Genomic DNA, 19,112 nt, shown 5'->3' on the forward strand with positions numbered 1-19,112 from the left:
AAAATTATTTCTTTGGTACAAATCAACTATTTTGAGGTCCCTAAGTAGCGTGGAAGTGTTATTTGAGTCATCCAACTATTCGTTGTGGCCATTTGCAAACCCTAGCCTTCTTGTGGATTGAAGAAGAAAGGTGAGTTTTGATATTGTTTTAAGGGTTATAAATGTTTTATGCATATTGTAGTATGTTAACATGGATGAAATTTGTGAAATATGGTATGTTGAAGTTGGGCCGTGTGTTTGGTGGGTTGGCCGTGTGAAGTGTGTGTGTGTGTTATGTGGTGTTGAGTTGATGAATTGATTCTTATGCATCATGTTAAATTGTTGTAGTGTGTAGGATGGCCAAGAATCATCAATATATGTATATATGTGGGTGTGGCCGTATATATGGCCCCAATGTGTGACAAAGGATGAACTAATATCGCTTAGTGTTTTAGTTGTTGTCGTTATGAACTCTAGTTGGAAATGAACGTTTAATGACTTACGGTTTATGTTGTAAGTATATGGGCTGATTTGAGGCTTATTGTGCGTTTGACGTAATTTGTATATCTATGAAAATGATATCGTTATATTGTGAATTGTCGATACAAATCATGATTTGAAAATGAGGAATGTGTTGTGGGGACTGTTCTCGGTTTGGGGTTGTTTTCGGCCAACTTGGAAAAAATTGTGGGATTGTTGGAAATATTAGGTGAATTGTTTAGAGTGTCCTTGAATATTGATGGTAAGGATTCAGGTTGATAATTGGATGAATGAGCGATAATGTGGCTTGAATGTAAGCCGTCGAAATGAATATTATGAATATTGTCGAATGGTGTAAAAGAGAGTTACTATTGCTATATTGTCTTTCGGATTGGTTATTGGAGTTGCTAGGTTGATTATTGTTGTTGTTGCTGTTGATTTTGGACTAGTTAAATTCTCGGGTTGGCCTATTTACAGGGGAAATGCTGCCGAATTTTCTGTAGAATTTAGTGTTAGTTTGGAATAAACGGCTTAAGTGCCTATGTCTAATGTTCGATATTCGTTGGAATATTTGTAGACCTTAGGGAGCCCGAGGCGTAGATTGGGATTAACTTTATATTGGCTATCTTGGAGTGCGTGCGAGGTATGTAAAGCCCAATCCTTCTTTCTTTTGGCATGCCTTAGTTTTCAATAGGCTAGATTATAAGCCTTGAGGAAATTCTAAATTCAAAAATCCGAGCACATTATGATCCTTATATATTCCTTGGCATTCTTATGTATGATGTGATGAAATATGAACCATTATGCCTTTGAAGAAATTGATTTCCAAACTTTGCACGAAAAGTTGTTTTAAAGAATTCCGAACTATAAACGCCATATCTTTCACCGAAAGGCTTGGATTTCTTCAATACTTTTGTAGGAGTTTATATGGCATATGATGAGCATACTTTCCATAGGCGGGCCCGACTCGGGTCAATACCCGTCTGTGGGTCCCGCGACTTTCCTTTATGTAATTCGGAGAACTTTTGAAAGAATTTGGTATGACTATTATTCCGATTTCAAGTATGATCATTTTACTTATGTTTGAGTCTATGATAGTGATTTTATGCATATAGTTACTCACGACTCTACTCGTGCATTTTGTTACACCTTTCGCCGAGTCCCGGGCCGGTTCTGCTGTCGTGCGCACTTTGATATACTCCGGAGTTATGCTGTGTTTATGATTCATCGAGCCACTCGTTAGAGGGCCATGTTCCACTTATATTTGGCGTTATGCTGTGTATGGAGTTATGCTGTGTTATGATATGTGACGGGGATATGGAGATTTGAAACCTTCCGGTGTTATGCTGTGTTATGGCGCCATCGACGGGCGGGCGACCATATTCCTCTGTACCCTATGCATGACTTACATAATTTTTTAAAGTAAACGTTTTGATATGTTGGATTTGTACTTATTCTCTGTACTACTATTTTTGTTTATGTCTCAGATTTGTTTCTGTATCTTCTGCTTTGCATACTCAATACATATTTCGTACTGACCCCCTTTCTTCGGGGGCTGCGTTTTATGCCCGCAGGTACAGACGCACAGTTTGGTGATCCACCAGTCTAGGACACCCTCTTCTGCCGTTTGGAGTGCTCTTCTCATTTCAGAGCATATATTTTGGTATATATTCGTTCGCTGTGTATGTATACATTTGTTCAGGGGTACGGCGGGGCCCTGTCCCGTCATATGTTTCGGTTGGTATGTTTAGAGGTCTGTAGACGTATTTGTGGGTGTGTGTGCCTACTTCTGTTCAGATGTGTTTGTATGATCCTATTCGCTATGGCAGCCTTGTCGGCGTGCATTCGTATTTGTTTTGGGGCCGTTGTGCCATTTGATAGCCTTGTCGGCTTTTGATATATATATATATATATATATGTGTATGGTTGTGTTGAAATGCGTTTGAGACAGTTTGATATAATTTAAGGCAGCGTGTGACAATTGTGCTAGTATATGCTATCTGTATGTGATTCGATTTGGATAAGTTCGTTAGGGTGCCCAACTCGGGCACCAGTCACGGCCTACGGGGTTGGGTCGTGACACTCCAGACTTGGACGAAATTTAGAAGCCCTCAAAAACTTCACTTTTTGGTTTGACATCAAAACGACTGTTTATCACCCGAATTCATCCCGAATTGATTCATATAGCTAAAATATCATCCTAATACTAGTTTTACACATTCACACCTAATCCAGATTTACGGAGTGTTACCAGTTATGTCTATTTGATTTCTCATAAATCTGAAGCACTTGAATGCTTTAGAAGATATATGAATGAAGTTGAGAATCAATTAGATAAAAGTATAAAGACTTTAAGAACCGATTGAGGCCGTGAATATTTATCAAAAAAATTTAAAGAATTATGTAATGAAAAAGGCATTACCAGGTAGTTAACTATTCCTTATACACCTCAACAGAATGGTGTAGCTGAAAGGAGGAATAGAACGTTATTGGACATGACAAGGTCCATGATAGAGCAGACAAATTTACCTATCTCTTTTTGAGGAGATGTGTTATTGATTGCGGCCTACATCAATAAAGTGCCTTCTAAATCAGTTAGTTCCACTCCCTATGAGCTATGGACTGGTCATAAACCAAACTCAAATGATCTACGACCTTAGCGTTGTGCTGCATATGTAAAAGATCGTTTTGGCAAGTTTGTAAACTTAGTCCCAAAGGAAGAAATGTATCTTTATAAGATACTCAGAACACTCCAAACGGTATGTGTTCATTGGTGAATTAGAAGATGGAAGTATTACAAAAATTGAATCACGAGATGTCACATTTCTAGAAAATGATTTTCCAAAAAAAGGTGAAATAAATGAAGGAGATCCTCTTTACGAAATGTTGAATTCAGATGATCACAAACAATGTCTTCAGACATGTTTGATAATCAAATAGATTAAGGATCAGTTCCTGATCCAAGTGGGAGTTTTGAATACCAAAATCCTTTAGAGGAATTTGAATTTCAACAACGTAAGAGTACCAAAAAAGGTGTACCTAAACGATCTTATAGATTGAAGACTACGTTTTCTTGGAATCTCCCACAGAATTGGATGAGCCTAATTCTATGACTGAGGCTTTGGCAAGTCTTGGAAAATATGAATGGATGAAAGCAATGAAAGAAAAAATGGAGTCCATGAGAACCAACAAAGTCCGGGATCTGGTTGACCTTCCTTTTGGGCGTAGAGCTATTGGGAATAAATAGGTTCTCAAAGTTAAACGCAAAGCGGACAGGTTAATAGAAAGATACAAGGCACGATTGGTTGCAAAAGGTTTTACCCAACAAGCTGGAACAGATTATGAGGAAACATTTTCACCACTTGTGAAGTTTACCTCAATTCGCTTACTTTTGGCTATTTTTGCACGTTTGGATCTAGAATTACACCAAATGGACGTGAAGACGGCTTTTCTCAAATTGAGCACCAAACGAGGAAATCTACATGGAACAACCTGTAGGTTTTGTCGTTAAAGGCCAAGAAAAGAAAGTCTACAAATTAAAAAGATCTATTTATGGCCTGAAGCAGTCTTCAAGGCAGTGGTATTTGAGATTTCACAAGGAGGTGATTTCATATGATTTCACCATGATCGATGAAAACCATTGCATTTATGTGAAGAAGTCCAATGAGATGTTTGTAATTCTTTCCCTTTACGTGGATGATATTTTATTGGCCGGAAATAATTTGGAGTATGTGAAAACTATCAAGTCATGGCTTTCAAAGTCATTTGATATGAAAGACATGGGTGAAGCAGACTATATATTGGATGTTAAGATCCAAAAAGATCGTTCCAAGAAGTTTTTGAGTATATCTCAAGAAACTTATATAAGGAAAATTTTGGAACGCTTCTGAATAAATAATTGCAAACCCATGGATACTCTTATAGCAAGAGGTGTTACTTTAAGCCTTAGCATGTGTCCAAAGGCTGAAAAAGAAAAAGAAGACATGCATGTCTCGAGTTCCGTATTCAAGTGTTGTCGGGAGCTTGATGTACGCTATGATGTGTACTCGTCCAGACATTTGTTATGGCATAGGTCTAGTTAGCAGGTATCAATCCAATCCTGGAAGAAATCATTGGAAAGTTGTGAAGAGGATCTTTCGATACCTGAAAAGAAGTGTTGAATATTCACTATGTTATAGTGGAAATGATTTACACTTGAGAGGGTATACAGATGCTGATTGGGTTGGTGACCGGAACGATAGAAAATCGACATCCAGTTATACTTTCTTACTTAATGGTGGTGCTATTTCATGGAGAAGTAAGAAACAAACTTGCACGGCCCTTTCGACTATGGAAGCTGAGTTCGTGACTTGTGCATCTGCAGTACAAGAAGCTGTTTGGTTAAAGAGATACTTTGAGCATTTTGGCTTTGCAAAGAATCCCCAAGGATCAATGATTTTATATTGTGATAGTCAAGCGGCTATTGCATACACAAAGGACCCTAAGTATCACAGCAAAACCAAACACATCGACATCAAGTATAACTTTGTGAGAGACAGTAGCAAGTGGAGAAATAACTTTACAATACATACCTACGCAAGAAATGATAGCTAATCCTTTTACAAAGGCAATATCTAGAGACCTGTTTGAGAAATATGTTATGGCTCTAGGTTTACGTAGGATATGATCATATTTCTGTATTGTAAAATGACTTGGTTGTTATAGTACTCTCATCAATATTTGACTCTTGAATTTATGTTTATATTTTGTATGCATGTGATGAAGTGTTTTTTATTGATAAATTAAAGCGTGTCGAACAAGTCGCGAGATTAGCTCTCTCACACAAGCAATCGCCTCTTACGTTGAGGAACGTGAAGAGTGTGACTGACCGTCACACCAAGCATAGTAAAGACAATAGTAATAAAATGAACTACCAGTACTAATGGTTATATTTATGCTTGAATTCTATATTCTACAAGTGGTCAAGTTTAATTTAGTGTGAGAGTGATTGGTGGATTGGTAGACTACCTTTCGTTTTTGTGGAGCCTCGTCAATTAATAATTGTCTGGATATTGAATAAATGCTTATCGATCCCATTATTCACGTAGTACGGTAGTACTCAATATTGACCGGTTCTTTCCGATTGTAACATACTCCTATTCGTTTTGAGTCTAATAATTTGTTTGGTCAAGTTTTTAAAATTATCTTAATTAAAAAAAAAATGACTAAAGTACTTTTTTTAAAAATATTTTTGGTGAGAAGCAGTTTGTGTTTGACTAATTAATTTGAAAAGCAATTAACGTTTGACCACTCTTTAAAAAAATACTTTTCAACTTCTGAAAAATAGCATCTGCTACTCCTCAAAAGTACTTAATTATTTTTCCTAAAATTTTGGCCAAACACCTCATTTTTTTTAAAATAAATATTTTTGGCCCACCAAAAGCTTGATCAAACAGGCTATGTTATATATACTATCAGTGTAAAGTATTTTATTACGTTATCAAGTCATCTAAAGAATATTTACAGGTAAAGTCCCCTTAAAATGTGAGATTTCAATCTTTAAGATAAGACAAAAACTTATAGTTACAATATAGAACTGACATTGTAAATACTCCATATACTAAGCCCCTGTTTGGCCATAAAAATTATTCACTTTATTCCGGAAAATGTTTTCACTTTTTTCCGGAATCAGCGTTTGGTCATGAGAATTCCGAATACAACTTGAAGTTGTATTCCGGAATACCAAAAACTCAAACAACTTGTTTTTCAAAAAAAATTCTCTTTTTTACAACTACATTTCACCAAAAATTACAATTTCAAAAACTATGGCCAACTCTAACTCCAAAATTCCAAAAAAATTGAATTTTTTTATATCTATGGCCAAACGGGGCCTTAAAAGTGTGTATGAATTTAATAATTTTCCTTTACAAGGATTGGTAGACAAATATGGTAACTATTTCCTTGTTATCCTATTTGACATTACTCTTTTTTTTTTTACCTGACCAACGATTTTATTTATTTATTTATAACCACTAGATAGAGATTACATTAGCATTGATAACACTTATAGCTTGTTTGATCAAATTTCTAAAAACAGTTTATTTTAAAAAGTAGAGTACTTTTTTAAAAAATGCTTTTGACTAAAAACAGCTTGTGTTTAACCAATTAATTTAAAAAGTACTTTTGAGCAGCAATTAGTGTTTGACCAAACTTTTAAAAAGTGCTTCTATATGTATTTTTCTCAAAAATACTTTTCAAAAAAGTGTTTTTAGGCAAAAACTATTTTTTTAACTTTTGAAAGTTTGGCCAAACATCCCACTTTTTTTTAAAATAAGTACTTATTAAAAAAATAAATACTTTTAGAGGAAAAATAAGCTTAGTGAATCATGCTATTAGGTTATTAGGTTACCCAACTTCACTAATAAGTTACTACAAGCATTGGAAGAGACATTCCTAGTAACATATTTCTCTTCCGTATCGTATCAACTAGTACTTGATTCATTACAAAAGGTGGTGGAATACACAAAAACAGGTGCTGACTTTCTTCTTCCTCACTAGATCCTTGATGTGCCAAAAGTTGTGCGGCCTGATTCCCTTCTCTAAAACAGTGTCGGATCATCGGATTCCCCAACCTCTTCATCCATAACCTGCATTGACATATAATGGTGAATTAGTTTGGAGGATATTGATGACCTCGGTGGAATCTGTTTCGATTTCCATTGGAAGACACTGGTAATCCACAGCTAATCTTAAATGCCCTTAAACTATGTGAAATTCAACAAAAATATCCCTATTGTTACTTAATTGAGTCAAAAATGCCCCTTTTCTACTAAAAATATTGTTTCTTTTCTTTTTAAAACACACTTTTTAATGAAAATATTATTTTTAAAGAAATCTTTTATTTTTTCATTTATTTAAAAATCCCTTTAACTAATAAAACGCGAGAAGTAATTTTTTTTAATCTTGTTTTTTCAATCAAGATGAAATTACCCCATGTATTTTTTTAACTAATAATATAGTTCATATATATAAGTCATAGTAACCCCATCATTAATTTTCATTTACATAACGATAAATTCTTTTAATAGGAAATATTTTTATTTTTTAATATTTTTCAAATTGAGGTAGGATAAGCATGATATCTTAAGATATTTTTTTTATTTGAAGCATGTAATAAATTTTCTTGTTTTATGGCATTATGATTGTTGTATCTTAACTTTAAAACCAAGGATTATATCAATAAATGCTTATGCTACTTCTATTTGGAAAAAGATTAAGAAATAAAATATTTCCTATTTTATTATGATTTTTTTTATCGTTATCTAAATGAAATTAATGATGGGGTTACTATGTAAGATCTCTCACACACACATATGACATATATTATCAGTAAAAAAAGTACGTGGAAGTAATTTTATTTTAATTGATAAAACGAGATTAAGAAAAAAAAATTACTTCTCACTTTTTATTAGTTAAAGGGAGTTTAAAAGAAAAGAAACAAGAAAAAGTTTCTTTAAAAATAATATTTTTATTAAAAAATGTGTTTGAAAAGAAAAAAAATAATATATTTATTAGAAAAAGTACATAATTGACCCAATAAAGTAACAATAGAAGCTTTTTGGTTCAATTTCATATAGTTTTAGAACATTTTTAGACTAAACTATGAATGAAGGACATTTGCATAGTCTAATGACATATTTAATCCTTTTCGAAAAATTCAAGAAAAGGAGGAAGGATGAGTTTTGGTATGAAAACGTATTATTAACTTCCATAAAAATGCCCTAACACGCACCGCGTTGGGAAAGTACACGGTCTCAAAATTTTAAACAAAGAGCCATAATGGCCATCATTTCACTCCCAAACTACCCCCTCTTAAATTCATTTTTTTCCCCAGATATTTATTAATTAATGCTTTCCTTCTTCTCGGGGGAAAAAAAATAATTCCTTCCTATCGATCTATTGTGTTGCTTTCGGAAGTTGCAAAACGCCTCTCCCTTTCATCATTTGCACGTCTTTTTTGCATTTCCAACATTTCTAGAAGCTTCTATTTCTCTCTCTCTCTTTTTGCCAATCGATCTGTTTGCGGTGCATATTAGCAATCGATCGGCTCTAATCCAGGTATAAACCTTGCGCATAATCTCGTGCGTTGCCGGCCTTTTTTTGTTATTTGAATTTGGTTATTGGTCGTTGAAGTGATAGTTTGTGTTGATTTTGGCTTGGAAATGATGTTCCGATCGATTATGTTATTATGTTTGATCTTTTGAGTTGAATTATTGATATAGTCTTTTGCTTTCCCGATCATTTGGTTTTTGTTTTAATAAATTTATTGCTCATCAAATTGTTTGATATGAATTTGAAATGCGGAGTGCTAATTGATCTCTAGAAGTTGCTGAATAGTATTATTGGAATTATTACAGTAAATTAAGGTGCTAGTTTGCTTATTGGTTCTGTATGCAGATGCTAATAGAATATGTTTGATCTTTGAGTGAAATTATATTGATATAGTACTGCTTATTTGTTTTCCTCATTTTTGATTAATTCGTTCATTTATTGTTCATCAAATTGTTGGATGAATTTGAAATACAGAAGTGCTAGTTGATAACTGGAAGTTGCTACATAGTATTATTGGAATTACAGTTAACTAGTCTGCTTATTGCTTCTGAAGTTATTCGGCATGTTAATTTTGAATAAGGAAGATATTTGGTATGAAATAATGGTATATTGGCAAATTTATGCATTTTACATAGTCTTGAAAACTGTACTCAGATGCGTAATTTATAATAGAAGTCAATATGTGGCAGTGCAAAAAGTTTCAATTGAGGGAAGAGAGACAACAGTGTTGCGAGACGATGCTTAAAATGCTCTCGTTTATCTGTAAAGTCAACTAGAAAGTGCATATTTAAGATAAGGCATAATTTGAATTTTACTGATGGTGTTTAACGTGAACAGTGAGGAGGTGTGAGAGGTTGGCTATAGTAGGAGCTAGGAGAGGTAGGGATGGGCTAAAGATGAATTGGGGGAGGTGATTAGGAAGGTATGGACTATGGAGGTCGAGGATTAGGGTAGAAGGTTCGTAGGTAGCTGAGTGTCTGTGTGGGAGAGGTAGGGGGCTAGCCTCCTCCTCTCCTCTCCTCTTCTCCTTTGCAGTAGTATGATTTAGGTATCGACTATCGCGTAGTTTCTTATTCTCCATTGTGTATTACTATACGTTGTCTTGTATTCAGCTGTCTTATTTTTCTTACAATCCTGCGTCGGATACATTTCTTTTGAGCCGTGGGTCTATTGGAAATAACCTCTCTATTCCACAAAGGTAGGGGTAAGGTCTGTGTACATCCTACGCTCCTCAGACTCCACTTGTTGGGATTACACTGGTTATGTTGTTGTTGTTGTTGTGTTTAACGTGAACAATATGGCTGCTAAATGGATGTTGTATTTGTATCATTAACTTAACGCTTCTACAGGGCTATTACTTGCTCTCTCACTCACCGCCTTTCTCCTTCAATAATTTGAATATATCTTCATTTTAACTCGTAGGAAATGGCTGCAGAGCCTAAAAAAGAGCATGTTGATGTTGCTGAGACTGAACCTGTGAAATCATCTACTGATAATGAAGAAAAGTCAAAAAAGAAGAAAAAGAAGGGATTTTTTTCAAGATTGTGGAATAGTTTATTTAGGTCCAGAAAAGATGATTTTGAGAAGAGATTGCAGCACATTTCTAAGGAGGAGGCTGCTGTTATTGCCAGAATAAATAAGCGATCTCAAAATTGGAGAAGGATGAGAAGGCATCTCATTATACTTTCTGTACTTTTTGAGGTGATGTACAAATTTCTAATGGATGTTCTGATGTACAGAAAATTAGAGCATAGATCTTTTATCTGTAAATAGATTTACCTTTTCTAAGCTTTTGAATTGGTTGTTTTTATCTGTATGCTAATGGTCATTTAGCTTTTGACATATTAAGTTTGTTTGGACGCACTTCCCCAAATAGTTTAGTGATTGAGTGGAGAGCCATGACAATTTCTATTTTATGGATCCCTAAGTGGCTGTTTGTGTGTGTTAAGGAAGAAACTACAACATCTTTCTTCTGGTATTATTCCCACAACAGGGTCACAACTCACACTCCTTTTGTCTACTCCTACCCAATTACTTACCTTCTCAAATAAGAAAAATGTTTCCTCCTACTGTCCTAGTATGTTATTAATCTCTTTATTTTCTTCTGAGGGTCAATTTGACCAATATTTGGAGTGAAATAGGACAATGTTTATTTTGCCTTTTCAGAATTTTAGCTAGCAATTTATGAATTACACCAGAAGTAGTAGTTGTAGACTGAACCCTCAGGGGTTAGCCTGGTGGTAATTGGCTTGAGCCTTGGGGTGCTCCCTTTCAAGGTCTCAAGTTCGAAACCCACTGGGTGCAAACAATTTCTGAAGGCCATCGGACTGGGGTAAAACCCTGAATTACCCGTGGTGCACTTGCAGGAAACTCCTTGCCGAGGGCCTGTGCACCCCCGGGATTAGTCGGGGCTCAAAGAGACCCGGACACCCGGTGCTTAATCAAAAAAAAAAAGTAGTAGTTGTAGACTGCTGCACCCAAAGAGATCAATTTTTTTTTTTTGGGGGGGGGGGGGGGGGTGTTGTCATCGGGTCTCAACTCTCTAGTTTAAATTTCAGAGGCAATTAACGCTTGGTGATTTCTTTCCATCTGTCTAACCCTTGGTGGACAGAGTTACCAGTACTTGAGCTGATGGGAGGTAGTAGGTGCCCGATGGAATAGTCGAAGTGTGTGCAAGCTGGCACCGTTAAAAAAATATCTTTCCGTCGACTAGTAAAATATATTAATGTAATGCGTAGAGTTAGTCTAAAACAAATTCCTCTAGCTCTTTTGAAAATATATTATTTTGGGGGCTAGGTTGGGGGAGGGTAATATGCTACTTCTCAATACTTGAGCTAATCTATAATGTGCTGTAATTGCTCTTCTGACATATCTGTGGAGTTTTAATTTGGTTTATTCTTGTATTTTTCTTTTATTGGTTGAGCTTGTCGACTTCTCATTTCAGTAAAATGGAATTTTTCCTTTCAAACAAAAGACTATATTTGAGACTGGGGGGTCATCCTCTTAGAGTTGGCAGTGGACATAATGACTTCCTAGAGCTGATTTTCGGTGTGCCTTGTTGATGAAATAATGCAGAAAATACTGGGCTTTTGAGGGTTTAAAATAAGAGTAAGGTTGCCTGGCTATTTGAGATTTTTGTGAAAATCTTGATCTAATATGCTACTTCTCAATACTTGATCTAATCTATAATGTGCTGTAATTGCTCTTCTGACATATCTGTGGAGTTTTAATTTGGTTTATTCTTGTATTTTTCTTTTATTGGTTGAGCTTGTCGACTTCTCATTTCAGTAAAATGGAATTTTTCCTTTCAAACAAAAGACTATATTTGAGACTGGGGGGTCATCCTCTTAGAGTTGGCAGTGGACATAATGACTTCCTAGAGCTGATTTTCAGTGTGCCTTGTTGATGAAATAATGCAGAAAATACTGGGCTTTTGAGGGTTTAAAATGAGAGTAAGGTTGCCTGACTATTTGAGATTTTTGTGAAAAAAAGTGGCTGAGAACATAACTTTGCGGTTTCATGCTGCAGTCTAATTTTATGTTGATGATGCGGGATACTTAATGGCAGTTCTGAAGCAATACAATATGTTCCAAGTGCAGAAATCTAGTTGATTGTCTTTCCATAATTAATTAATGTTTTTCCTAATTATATTGAGCATAGGTGAAAAACAAGTTAGTTCTCCGATGAGCTGTTTCATAATCATGTATAACTTGATTATACAGTATCTACATCTGATAAAGCATTAGAAAGATGCCATTACAATCTGGTTGAATGTTCATCAACTTTTTAACTATTTGATGTGTAACTGAAATCTGTAAATGGTTAGTGGATATTACAACGCTTTTTTGAGCTGGAAATTTGTTTTTAGTAGTTAAAACACACTGAGAAGATGTGGAAGCTCTAGTTGATAGCACCCTTGACCTCCAAACTGGAGGGAGATTCAAGTCAAAGGAGAAAAAGTGGGGAAGAGTCATTGTTGACTCCTGGGCACGGGGGTTCAGGGGATAGTGTAGGCCTATAGATCTAGGTTGCTGTATAAATTGAAACGAGTTAGTGCACACAATCTTTTTAGCCGAACGGGGTAAATTTTTTTTGAGTTTCATTAGATGAATCTGACATGATATAATGAAGTTAAAGCATACATCTCTTATTTTGTTGGGATGCATCCCTTTTGAATTTCAAAGGTGAATTTGACATAATCAGTGTGTTCCTTTATGTATTTGTGTGTCCGACTGCTGGAATTGCTTATTATATCCTCACATGTTACATCATACGTTTACTTATCTTATGGGCGTCGTATGGCGGCTATTTCAATTTTCAGGTTATCGCAGTGGGTTGTGCTATCATGACAACAAGATCCCTTGAGCTAAACTGGAAAATGAGGGCATTGCGAGTTTTACCGATGTTTCTGTTGCCTGGCTTATCCTTCATTACATATACAGCGGTTGGAAGTTTCACAAGGATGTGTAAGTAATTCATGGTTATTAGCTAACCAAAGTTCTCATACTACTGATTTCATAGAGCCTGTTTGGATAGGCTTAAAATAAGCAGCTCATAAGCTGGAAACAGCTTATAAGCCAAAAAAAAAATAAGTTAGGGTGGGCTAACTTATTTTTTTTGGCTTATAAGCTGAAACAGCTTATAAGCTGCTTCAGATAAGCTAAGCTAAACGGGTCCAATTATTTTTTTGGGTTTATTTTATGCACAAAATGACTTTAAGCTGGTCAGCCAAACACTCAAAAAAGCTGAAAACAGCTTATAAGCAACTTATAAGCCAATCCAAACGGGCTCATAGTCATATTGTCTAACAAACTCATTTTTCCCTTTTAGTGCTGATTGTGAAATAGGACTTTTAATTTTTATGGCAAAATGGTAAATGCCCGAGCGATGACCAGGTTATTTTGTGTTCTCTAACTAGAAGCTATAGTTCGTAACTTGTTTTAGCTGCCTTGGGATATTTCTCTAGCATTTCTGGGTGCTTAAACTTAGGTGAATAGATGTTGTATACATGCTAGAGCCAGTATCGTTCAAGTAACAAGTTAAGCTTGGAAAATAATTCCATGTTGCTAACATGTCAATGCCTTGACTAAGTAACATAATTCGGGGAAAAGAAATTTCATCAGAAGGCCAAGGAATTTGGAAATTGTAAACAATATGTCATACAACAACAACATACCCAGTGTAAACAATATGTCATAACATGTTATAAATAACAGAAATCCTAGCTTGTAACTTCATGATGTATATTTTTCATTGATTTGTGAGCAAGGTGGTTCCAAGAGGAGTCTCTCTCTCTCTCTCTCTCTCTATATATATATATATCTGTCATTGACAAATACACATGCACATAAACAAAAACACATTATTATAGTGTATCTATGTTGTATGTTATGATACATGGATCTTCCACTTACTGTGGTCGACCTACGGTAACACGACACTAGAGCGGGTGTAGGATCCCTGCCGGATTCGACAAGTCCAAGTAGAGGTTGTTGACTTAACAACAATATGAAAGAAGATAGAATGACTCCCCTGAAAACTGGGATTGACTAATACCAGTTCAATGTTGTTCGGGGGGGTCATATGTCCCCACAAAGTCAAGTGTCTTTTTGGACATCTAGGATTAGTTTTTTTTTTTTTTTTTTGGGGGGGGCGGGGGAGCACTTTATGTATTTTTCCCAAAAAAGAAAAGAAAAGGGTGAGATGGGAGAAGGAAGAAAACAAATTGAGAAGAGATAAGCAGAGCTGCTGCTGTCGCCATCAGGTTACAATCCGAGAGCAGCCCTTCGAACATAACAACAGGGCAGAAGCTAGAGTATCTTTCCAAAGCTGCTATCGGTTTTGACTTAATGAGCTGATTTTCTTAAAGTAGTATTAAGTGGTCCAAGATTAGTGCAAACCAAGAAAATACGCTGACTTAATTAGAACAAGTGTATTTTCTTATTTGGGCCAAATTAATTTATTTCTGCCACAAATAAGGGTTATCTTTTAGTTATTAACAAAGCCAAGAAGAATAAAATGAATTGGACTAACTGTGACCACTTAACACAGCTTAGAAGAAATAAGTTTATATTGAACACCACATAAAGTAATTAAATAGATAGATACTAGCCACATTGTTAACCAACAAGAATATTTAAATAATTCTAAGTAGTTATATGTATTTAACATTCATTTGCAGCAGCCCTACTACTGCACTTGCACTTATATTCATATTCTTTTTTCCCCCAAGATATCGTTATCTCCGAATCAAAAAAAAATTAAGAGATGACGAATCCGACCTCTAGATTTATATCCATACTGAATACTCACACCTGTGTCCATGTAACATAGGATTACATGTATTCATACATTGTGATCCACGTAGAATGCATGCTGGCATTTCCTATATTTTTGGCTTAAACTTGTGTGGTAACAGATATTGCAGTTATGTGCTAACCCTATTTTTCTGGCCTAGAGAGAAATTCTCTGATTAGACATTTATTTTGGGGGTATGGACTACCATAGTTGAAGCAGGCATTGTAGTGAGGGAAATTATGACGATAAAAGGAACCGTGAAGATACTGAATTGATTAGTAACTGGACTGTAGTAGAAAGCAAGTGGCTGTAGAAGCGGATGAAACTATGATTTTTAAGTAACTTCCAACCATCAACAAAAGCTTGTGCAAAATTCTAATGAAAACCTGATTATTTTGATGAAGCTATGATGACATATCAGGGCTCATAGTGAATCTCTCTCTTTTGATCGCACTTCAAATGGTTGAGAGCAGAGGCGAATTTATGTAGAAAAATTGGGTCACGTGAACCCATGGTCACTCGACTAAACTCAATATATTGTGTGTATAATTTTGAAAATACATCTAATATTGACTGAAGGAACACATAGTCAGACCAGACCGAGTGAAGCACTGGTTAGGGGCTGCCGGTTGTGTCTAATTCCTCAAGGTTGGGGGATCAAACCCGACCTGCTTCTCTTTTTTGCTCTTTTGTTTTATTTCTAAAGCAGCCTTTAACTTTCCTTTTTTTTATATTATTTCTAAACCCTTTTTCTTTTTTAGTTCTAACTTCTAATTACCCAAAAGACAAAAATGTTTTCCTTTTTATATTATTTATAATTACTTTTTTTTTTTTTAATTTCTAATTACCCAAACGGCAAAAGAAATATACTTAAGAGCAATGGTGAACCCATCCTTTTGAAATCTTGGATTCGCCTCTGGTTGAGAGTATATCTGATTTGGCATTCTGATTAATGTCAGGATTTCAAACAGCATGAAAAGGTCTATGACCCATATTTTTAGATCACCTCATACGCTGTTATTGAAAATGTTGTATAAAAATTAATACATTATGCCTTTTGAATTTCCTTTTGTTTTTTAGAATCTTCCTATTTGTCTATTCAACCTTGCGGCTTTCACTGAATTTGTCACGTCGTCATTGGTCATGAAGGCCTTAGAAGAATAATGTTTCTTGTCTTTCATCTTTATAGCTTATCCTTTGTGTGTGTCCGTGCAGGTGAACGGAAGGACCAGAAAACTCTGGAAAAGCTTCGAGCTGAAAGGCAAGCCAAGATTGATGAACTCAAAGAGAAGACAAATTACTATATTACGCAACAGCTCATTCAGGTGATAGCCATTTTCAAGTTCTTGGGCTTATCCAAGTTCTTCACATATTATTAACCATGAAGATACTATGATCGTAGAGTTTTTCCTTGTGTTAAATAAATTAAAACAACCATGCAATTGCACTCTGAGAGACTTGTTTATTACTATTCACTCTTTTGTCCTTGCCTCTACCATCGTGATTTTCCAACAAACCTTTTCCTGACAAATTCCGAGCATGAATGAGATGCATGATATCTCATTGTTGAATCTTTTGTGCAGAGATATGACCCTGACCCAGCAGCTAAGGCAGCTGCAGCCACTGTGCTTGCATCCAAGCTTGGTACAGATACTGGCTTGAAAGTGTATGTGGGAGATGACACTAAGCATACTGCCCCTACTGGAAAGAGCAACGATGTTGAAGTTGTGCCATCTACTGGGCTGAGAAATAGGAAGCAGCCAAGATCTAGTAGTCCTGAGAGCGCTGTAATGGATCATCCTGAAGCTGAAATGCTTCAACATGCAGAGCCTGAAGGTTCTGGTATGATGCAGCATCAGCAACGGGTTGTTGAGCATTACAATCCGACAGGTCCCAGCACACAAGATGGAGGATGGCTTGCACGAATTGCAGCATTGCTTGTGGGAGAGGATCCAACCCAGTCTTATGCACTCATCTGTGGCAATTGCCATATGCACAATGGTAAGAACTAAGAATTTAATGATTAGTAAGCCCAATTAATGGTGCAGATTCATATAAAGAATGGTGAATAAGTAATGGCATTACTTTCATTTGCAGGGCTGGCCAGGAAAGAGGACTTCCCTTACATAACCTACTATTGCCCTCATTGCCATGCCCTGAATAGGCCTAAGCAACTTGATGATCGCGTCTCTGGTGCCAGTACCCCTAACCTCGGTTCCACAACTTCTTTGGCTGATGTTGATATGGTCAAACAGGTCGGTGGATCCACTCCGCATAAAATATCCCCATCAGCAAGTGGCAGTCCTGTAGCAGCTCCAGTGGAAACAGAAGGTGATAACATAGTGTCCAGTGCTTCTAACAGCTAGTAGATGGCGAGTTTTGAATAGAGTCGTGCAGGCGAGTGCTTTTTCTCCCTATATATGTGTAGCGGGTTTTTCTAATTTTCTTGGTAACGTATAACTGTCTGTTGTAAAACATAGTAGAAAAACATATTCAATGATTCATACGGCAGCTTCCCTAGAAACCTTTCCACAGGCGCAATATACCTCAATTTCCTGCATTTTGTTTTCTTTCGTTTGGGAAATATTTAGGCCATCAGCAGAGCTTTATGAGATTTTAGACTGCACAGTTTGCAGTTCCTCACGTGTTGTCTCTTCTTGAATCATTTGTGTATGTACGTTACGTTCTCCTGTATAATTGAGATAATATATTATCCAAGGCTTTTCCCACTTCCTTTTTCACTTGCTTGGTTATTTGGTCTTGCCTCTTCATATTCTCTTTTTTTCTTAGTGGTGAATAATCATTACCCTTTCATAGGTCTTATTGTTTACGATTATGTTGTTCTAGACGATGTATGATAAGTACACAAACGAAGTAAACTGAGACAATGACAGCACAATCACTTATTAAAAGCTCTGTTACCATCTCAAAAATAAAAATTAAAAAAATCACTTATTAAGACATCATGCGAGCGAAAACGCAAACAATTTCATAAAATGGAGAGAATTGCAGTAGTACTTGTCATGAAACAAAAAAAAAAAAAAAAAAAAAAAAATATAGAGAAAATTATAGAAGACTGGAGGTGAGTAAGTAGTTGTAGAGATTGAGACAAATTTTGCAAATAGCGCAATATGTTAAAGACACGTGGATTTTCCAGTCCTCTGGATTAGGGGTGTTGAGCCAATGCTAGTATGGTATTACTTGGTTTACACTTTTTAATTTTTGTTCAAGTGTTCCACTTAATCGTTGCGACTTTCTGGTCACCGTATCCAGTGGCAGACATCAATTGAAAAACCTTTGAAAGCATGGAAGCGCCCTCTTGGCTTACTTGGAGGCACATCTTGTTTTAGTTCAATAAATGCTTAAGTGATTGAATTTGGTTTTAGTTTTTCTTCTTTTGAAAACCTTTGAAGAACAATTTTGGAGAAAAACTGTGTGGTTAAATTGTCTTTAAAAAGTAATGTTGTTGGAAAAGGTTTATTGAACCAATATAAATTAAGATCGTCTCTTATTGGAAGGCAAAATGAAATGGCACAACATCTAATCGCTTCTTGACTTACCTTTCATGATTTTCTAATACACCAGCGAGTGATCAAACTAATCCGTGGTTTAAAAATGTGTAGTCTAAATCCATTAGACCAATGTTTCTAGCAAAATTATTCCACAAATGTTATTAGTAAAATTATTAAAATTCAAAGAGGATCAATTCTCTCTGTATCTTCAACCAGCCTTTTTAGTCATACAAATATGTCATTAATTATCTGCCAACACGAGCCCGTTTGGATTGACTTATAAGTTGCTTATAAGCTGTTTTCAGCTTTTTTGAGTGTTTGACTGACCAACTTAAAGTCATTTTGTGCTTAAAATAAGCCCAAAAAATTAATTGGGCCCGTTTGGCTTAGCTTATCTAAAGCAACTTATAAACTGAAAATAACTTATAAGCCAAAAAAAATAAGTTGGCCTACCCTAACTTATTTTGTTTTGGCTTATAAGTTGTTTCCAGCTTATAAGCTGTTTTTTTTAAGCCCATCCAAACAGGCTCATACTCTAGTTTGAGCCGCAATACCTTAATTTGACCGTAAATGGATGTATGTGTCGGGTATCCATTTTGAGACTTCAATAATTCTTAATTTACGTCGCAAAAGGTCTTAGGAAAAAACACTCCATACATGGAGTTATCCATTCGAAGGACTCAAACCCAAAAATTCTAATTAAGGATCCGAAGATTTTTATCTATCTACCGCATTCTTGGGGTAAACATTTTG

General features: G+C 35.7%; 1 protein-coding gene across 1 annotated transcript; it reads left to right on the forward strand.

Annotated features, from left to right (window-relative positions):
- Positions 1 to 8,251: 8,251 nt before the first annotated feature.
- LOC132627266 (uncharacterized protein At2g24330-like) lies at positions 8,252 to 17,576 on the forward strand. Its single transcript, XM_060342519.1, has 6 exons — positions 8,252 to 8,556; positions 9,973 to 10,251; positions 12,872 to 13,016; positions 16,063 to 16,172; positions 16,431 to 16,848; positions 16,945 to 17,576. Exons 2-6 carry the CDS (start codon positions 9,976 to 9,978, stop codon positions 17,211 to 17,213), a joined length of 1,218 nt encoding a protein of 405 aa, XP_060198502.1. The 5' UTR covers positions 8,252 to 8,556; positions 9,973 to 9,975; the 3' UTR covers positions 17,214 to 17,576.
- The last annotated feature ends 1,536 nt before the right edge of the window (positions 17,577 to 19,112 follow it).

The sequence above is a fragment of the Lycium barbarum genome, chromosome 2, assembly GCF_019175385.1.
Source record: "Lycium barbarum isolate Lr01 chromosome 2, ASM1917538v2, whole genome shotgun sequence".
NCBI lineage: Eukaryota > Viridiplantae > Streptophyta > Magnoliopsida > Solanales > Solanaceae > Lycium > Lycium barbarum.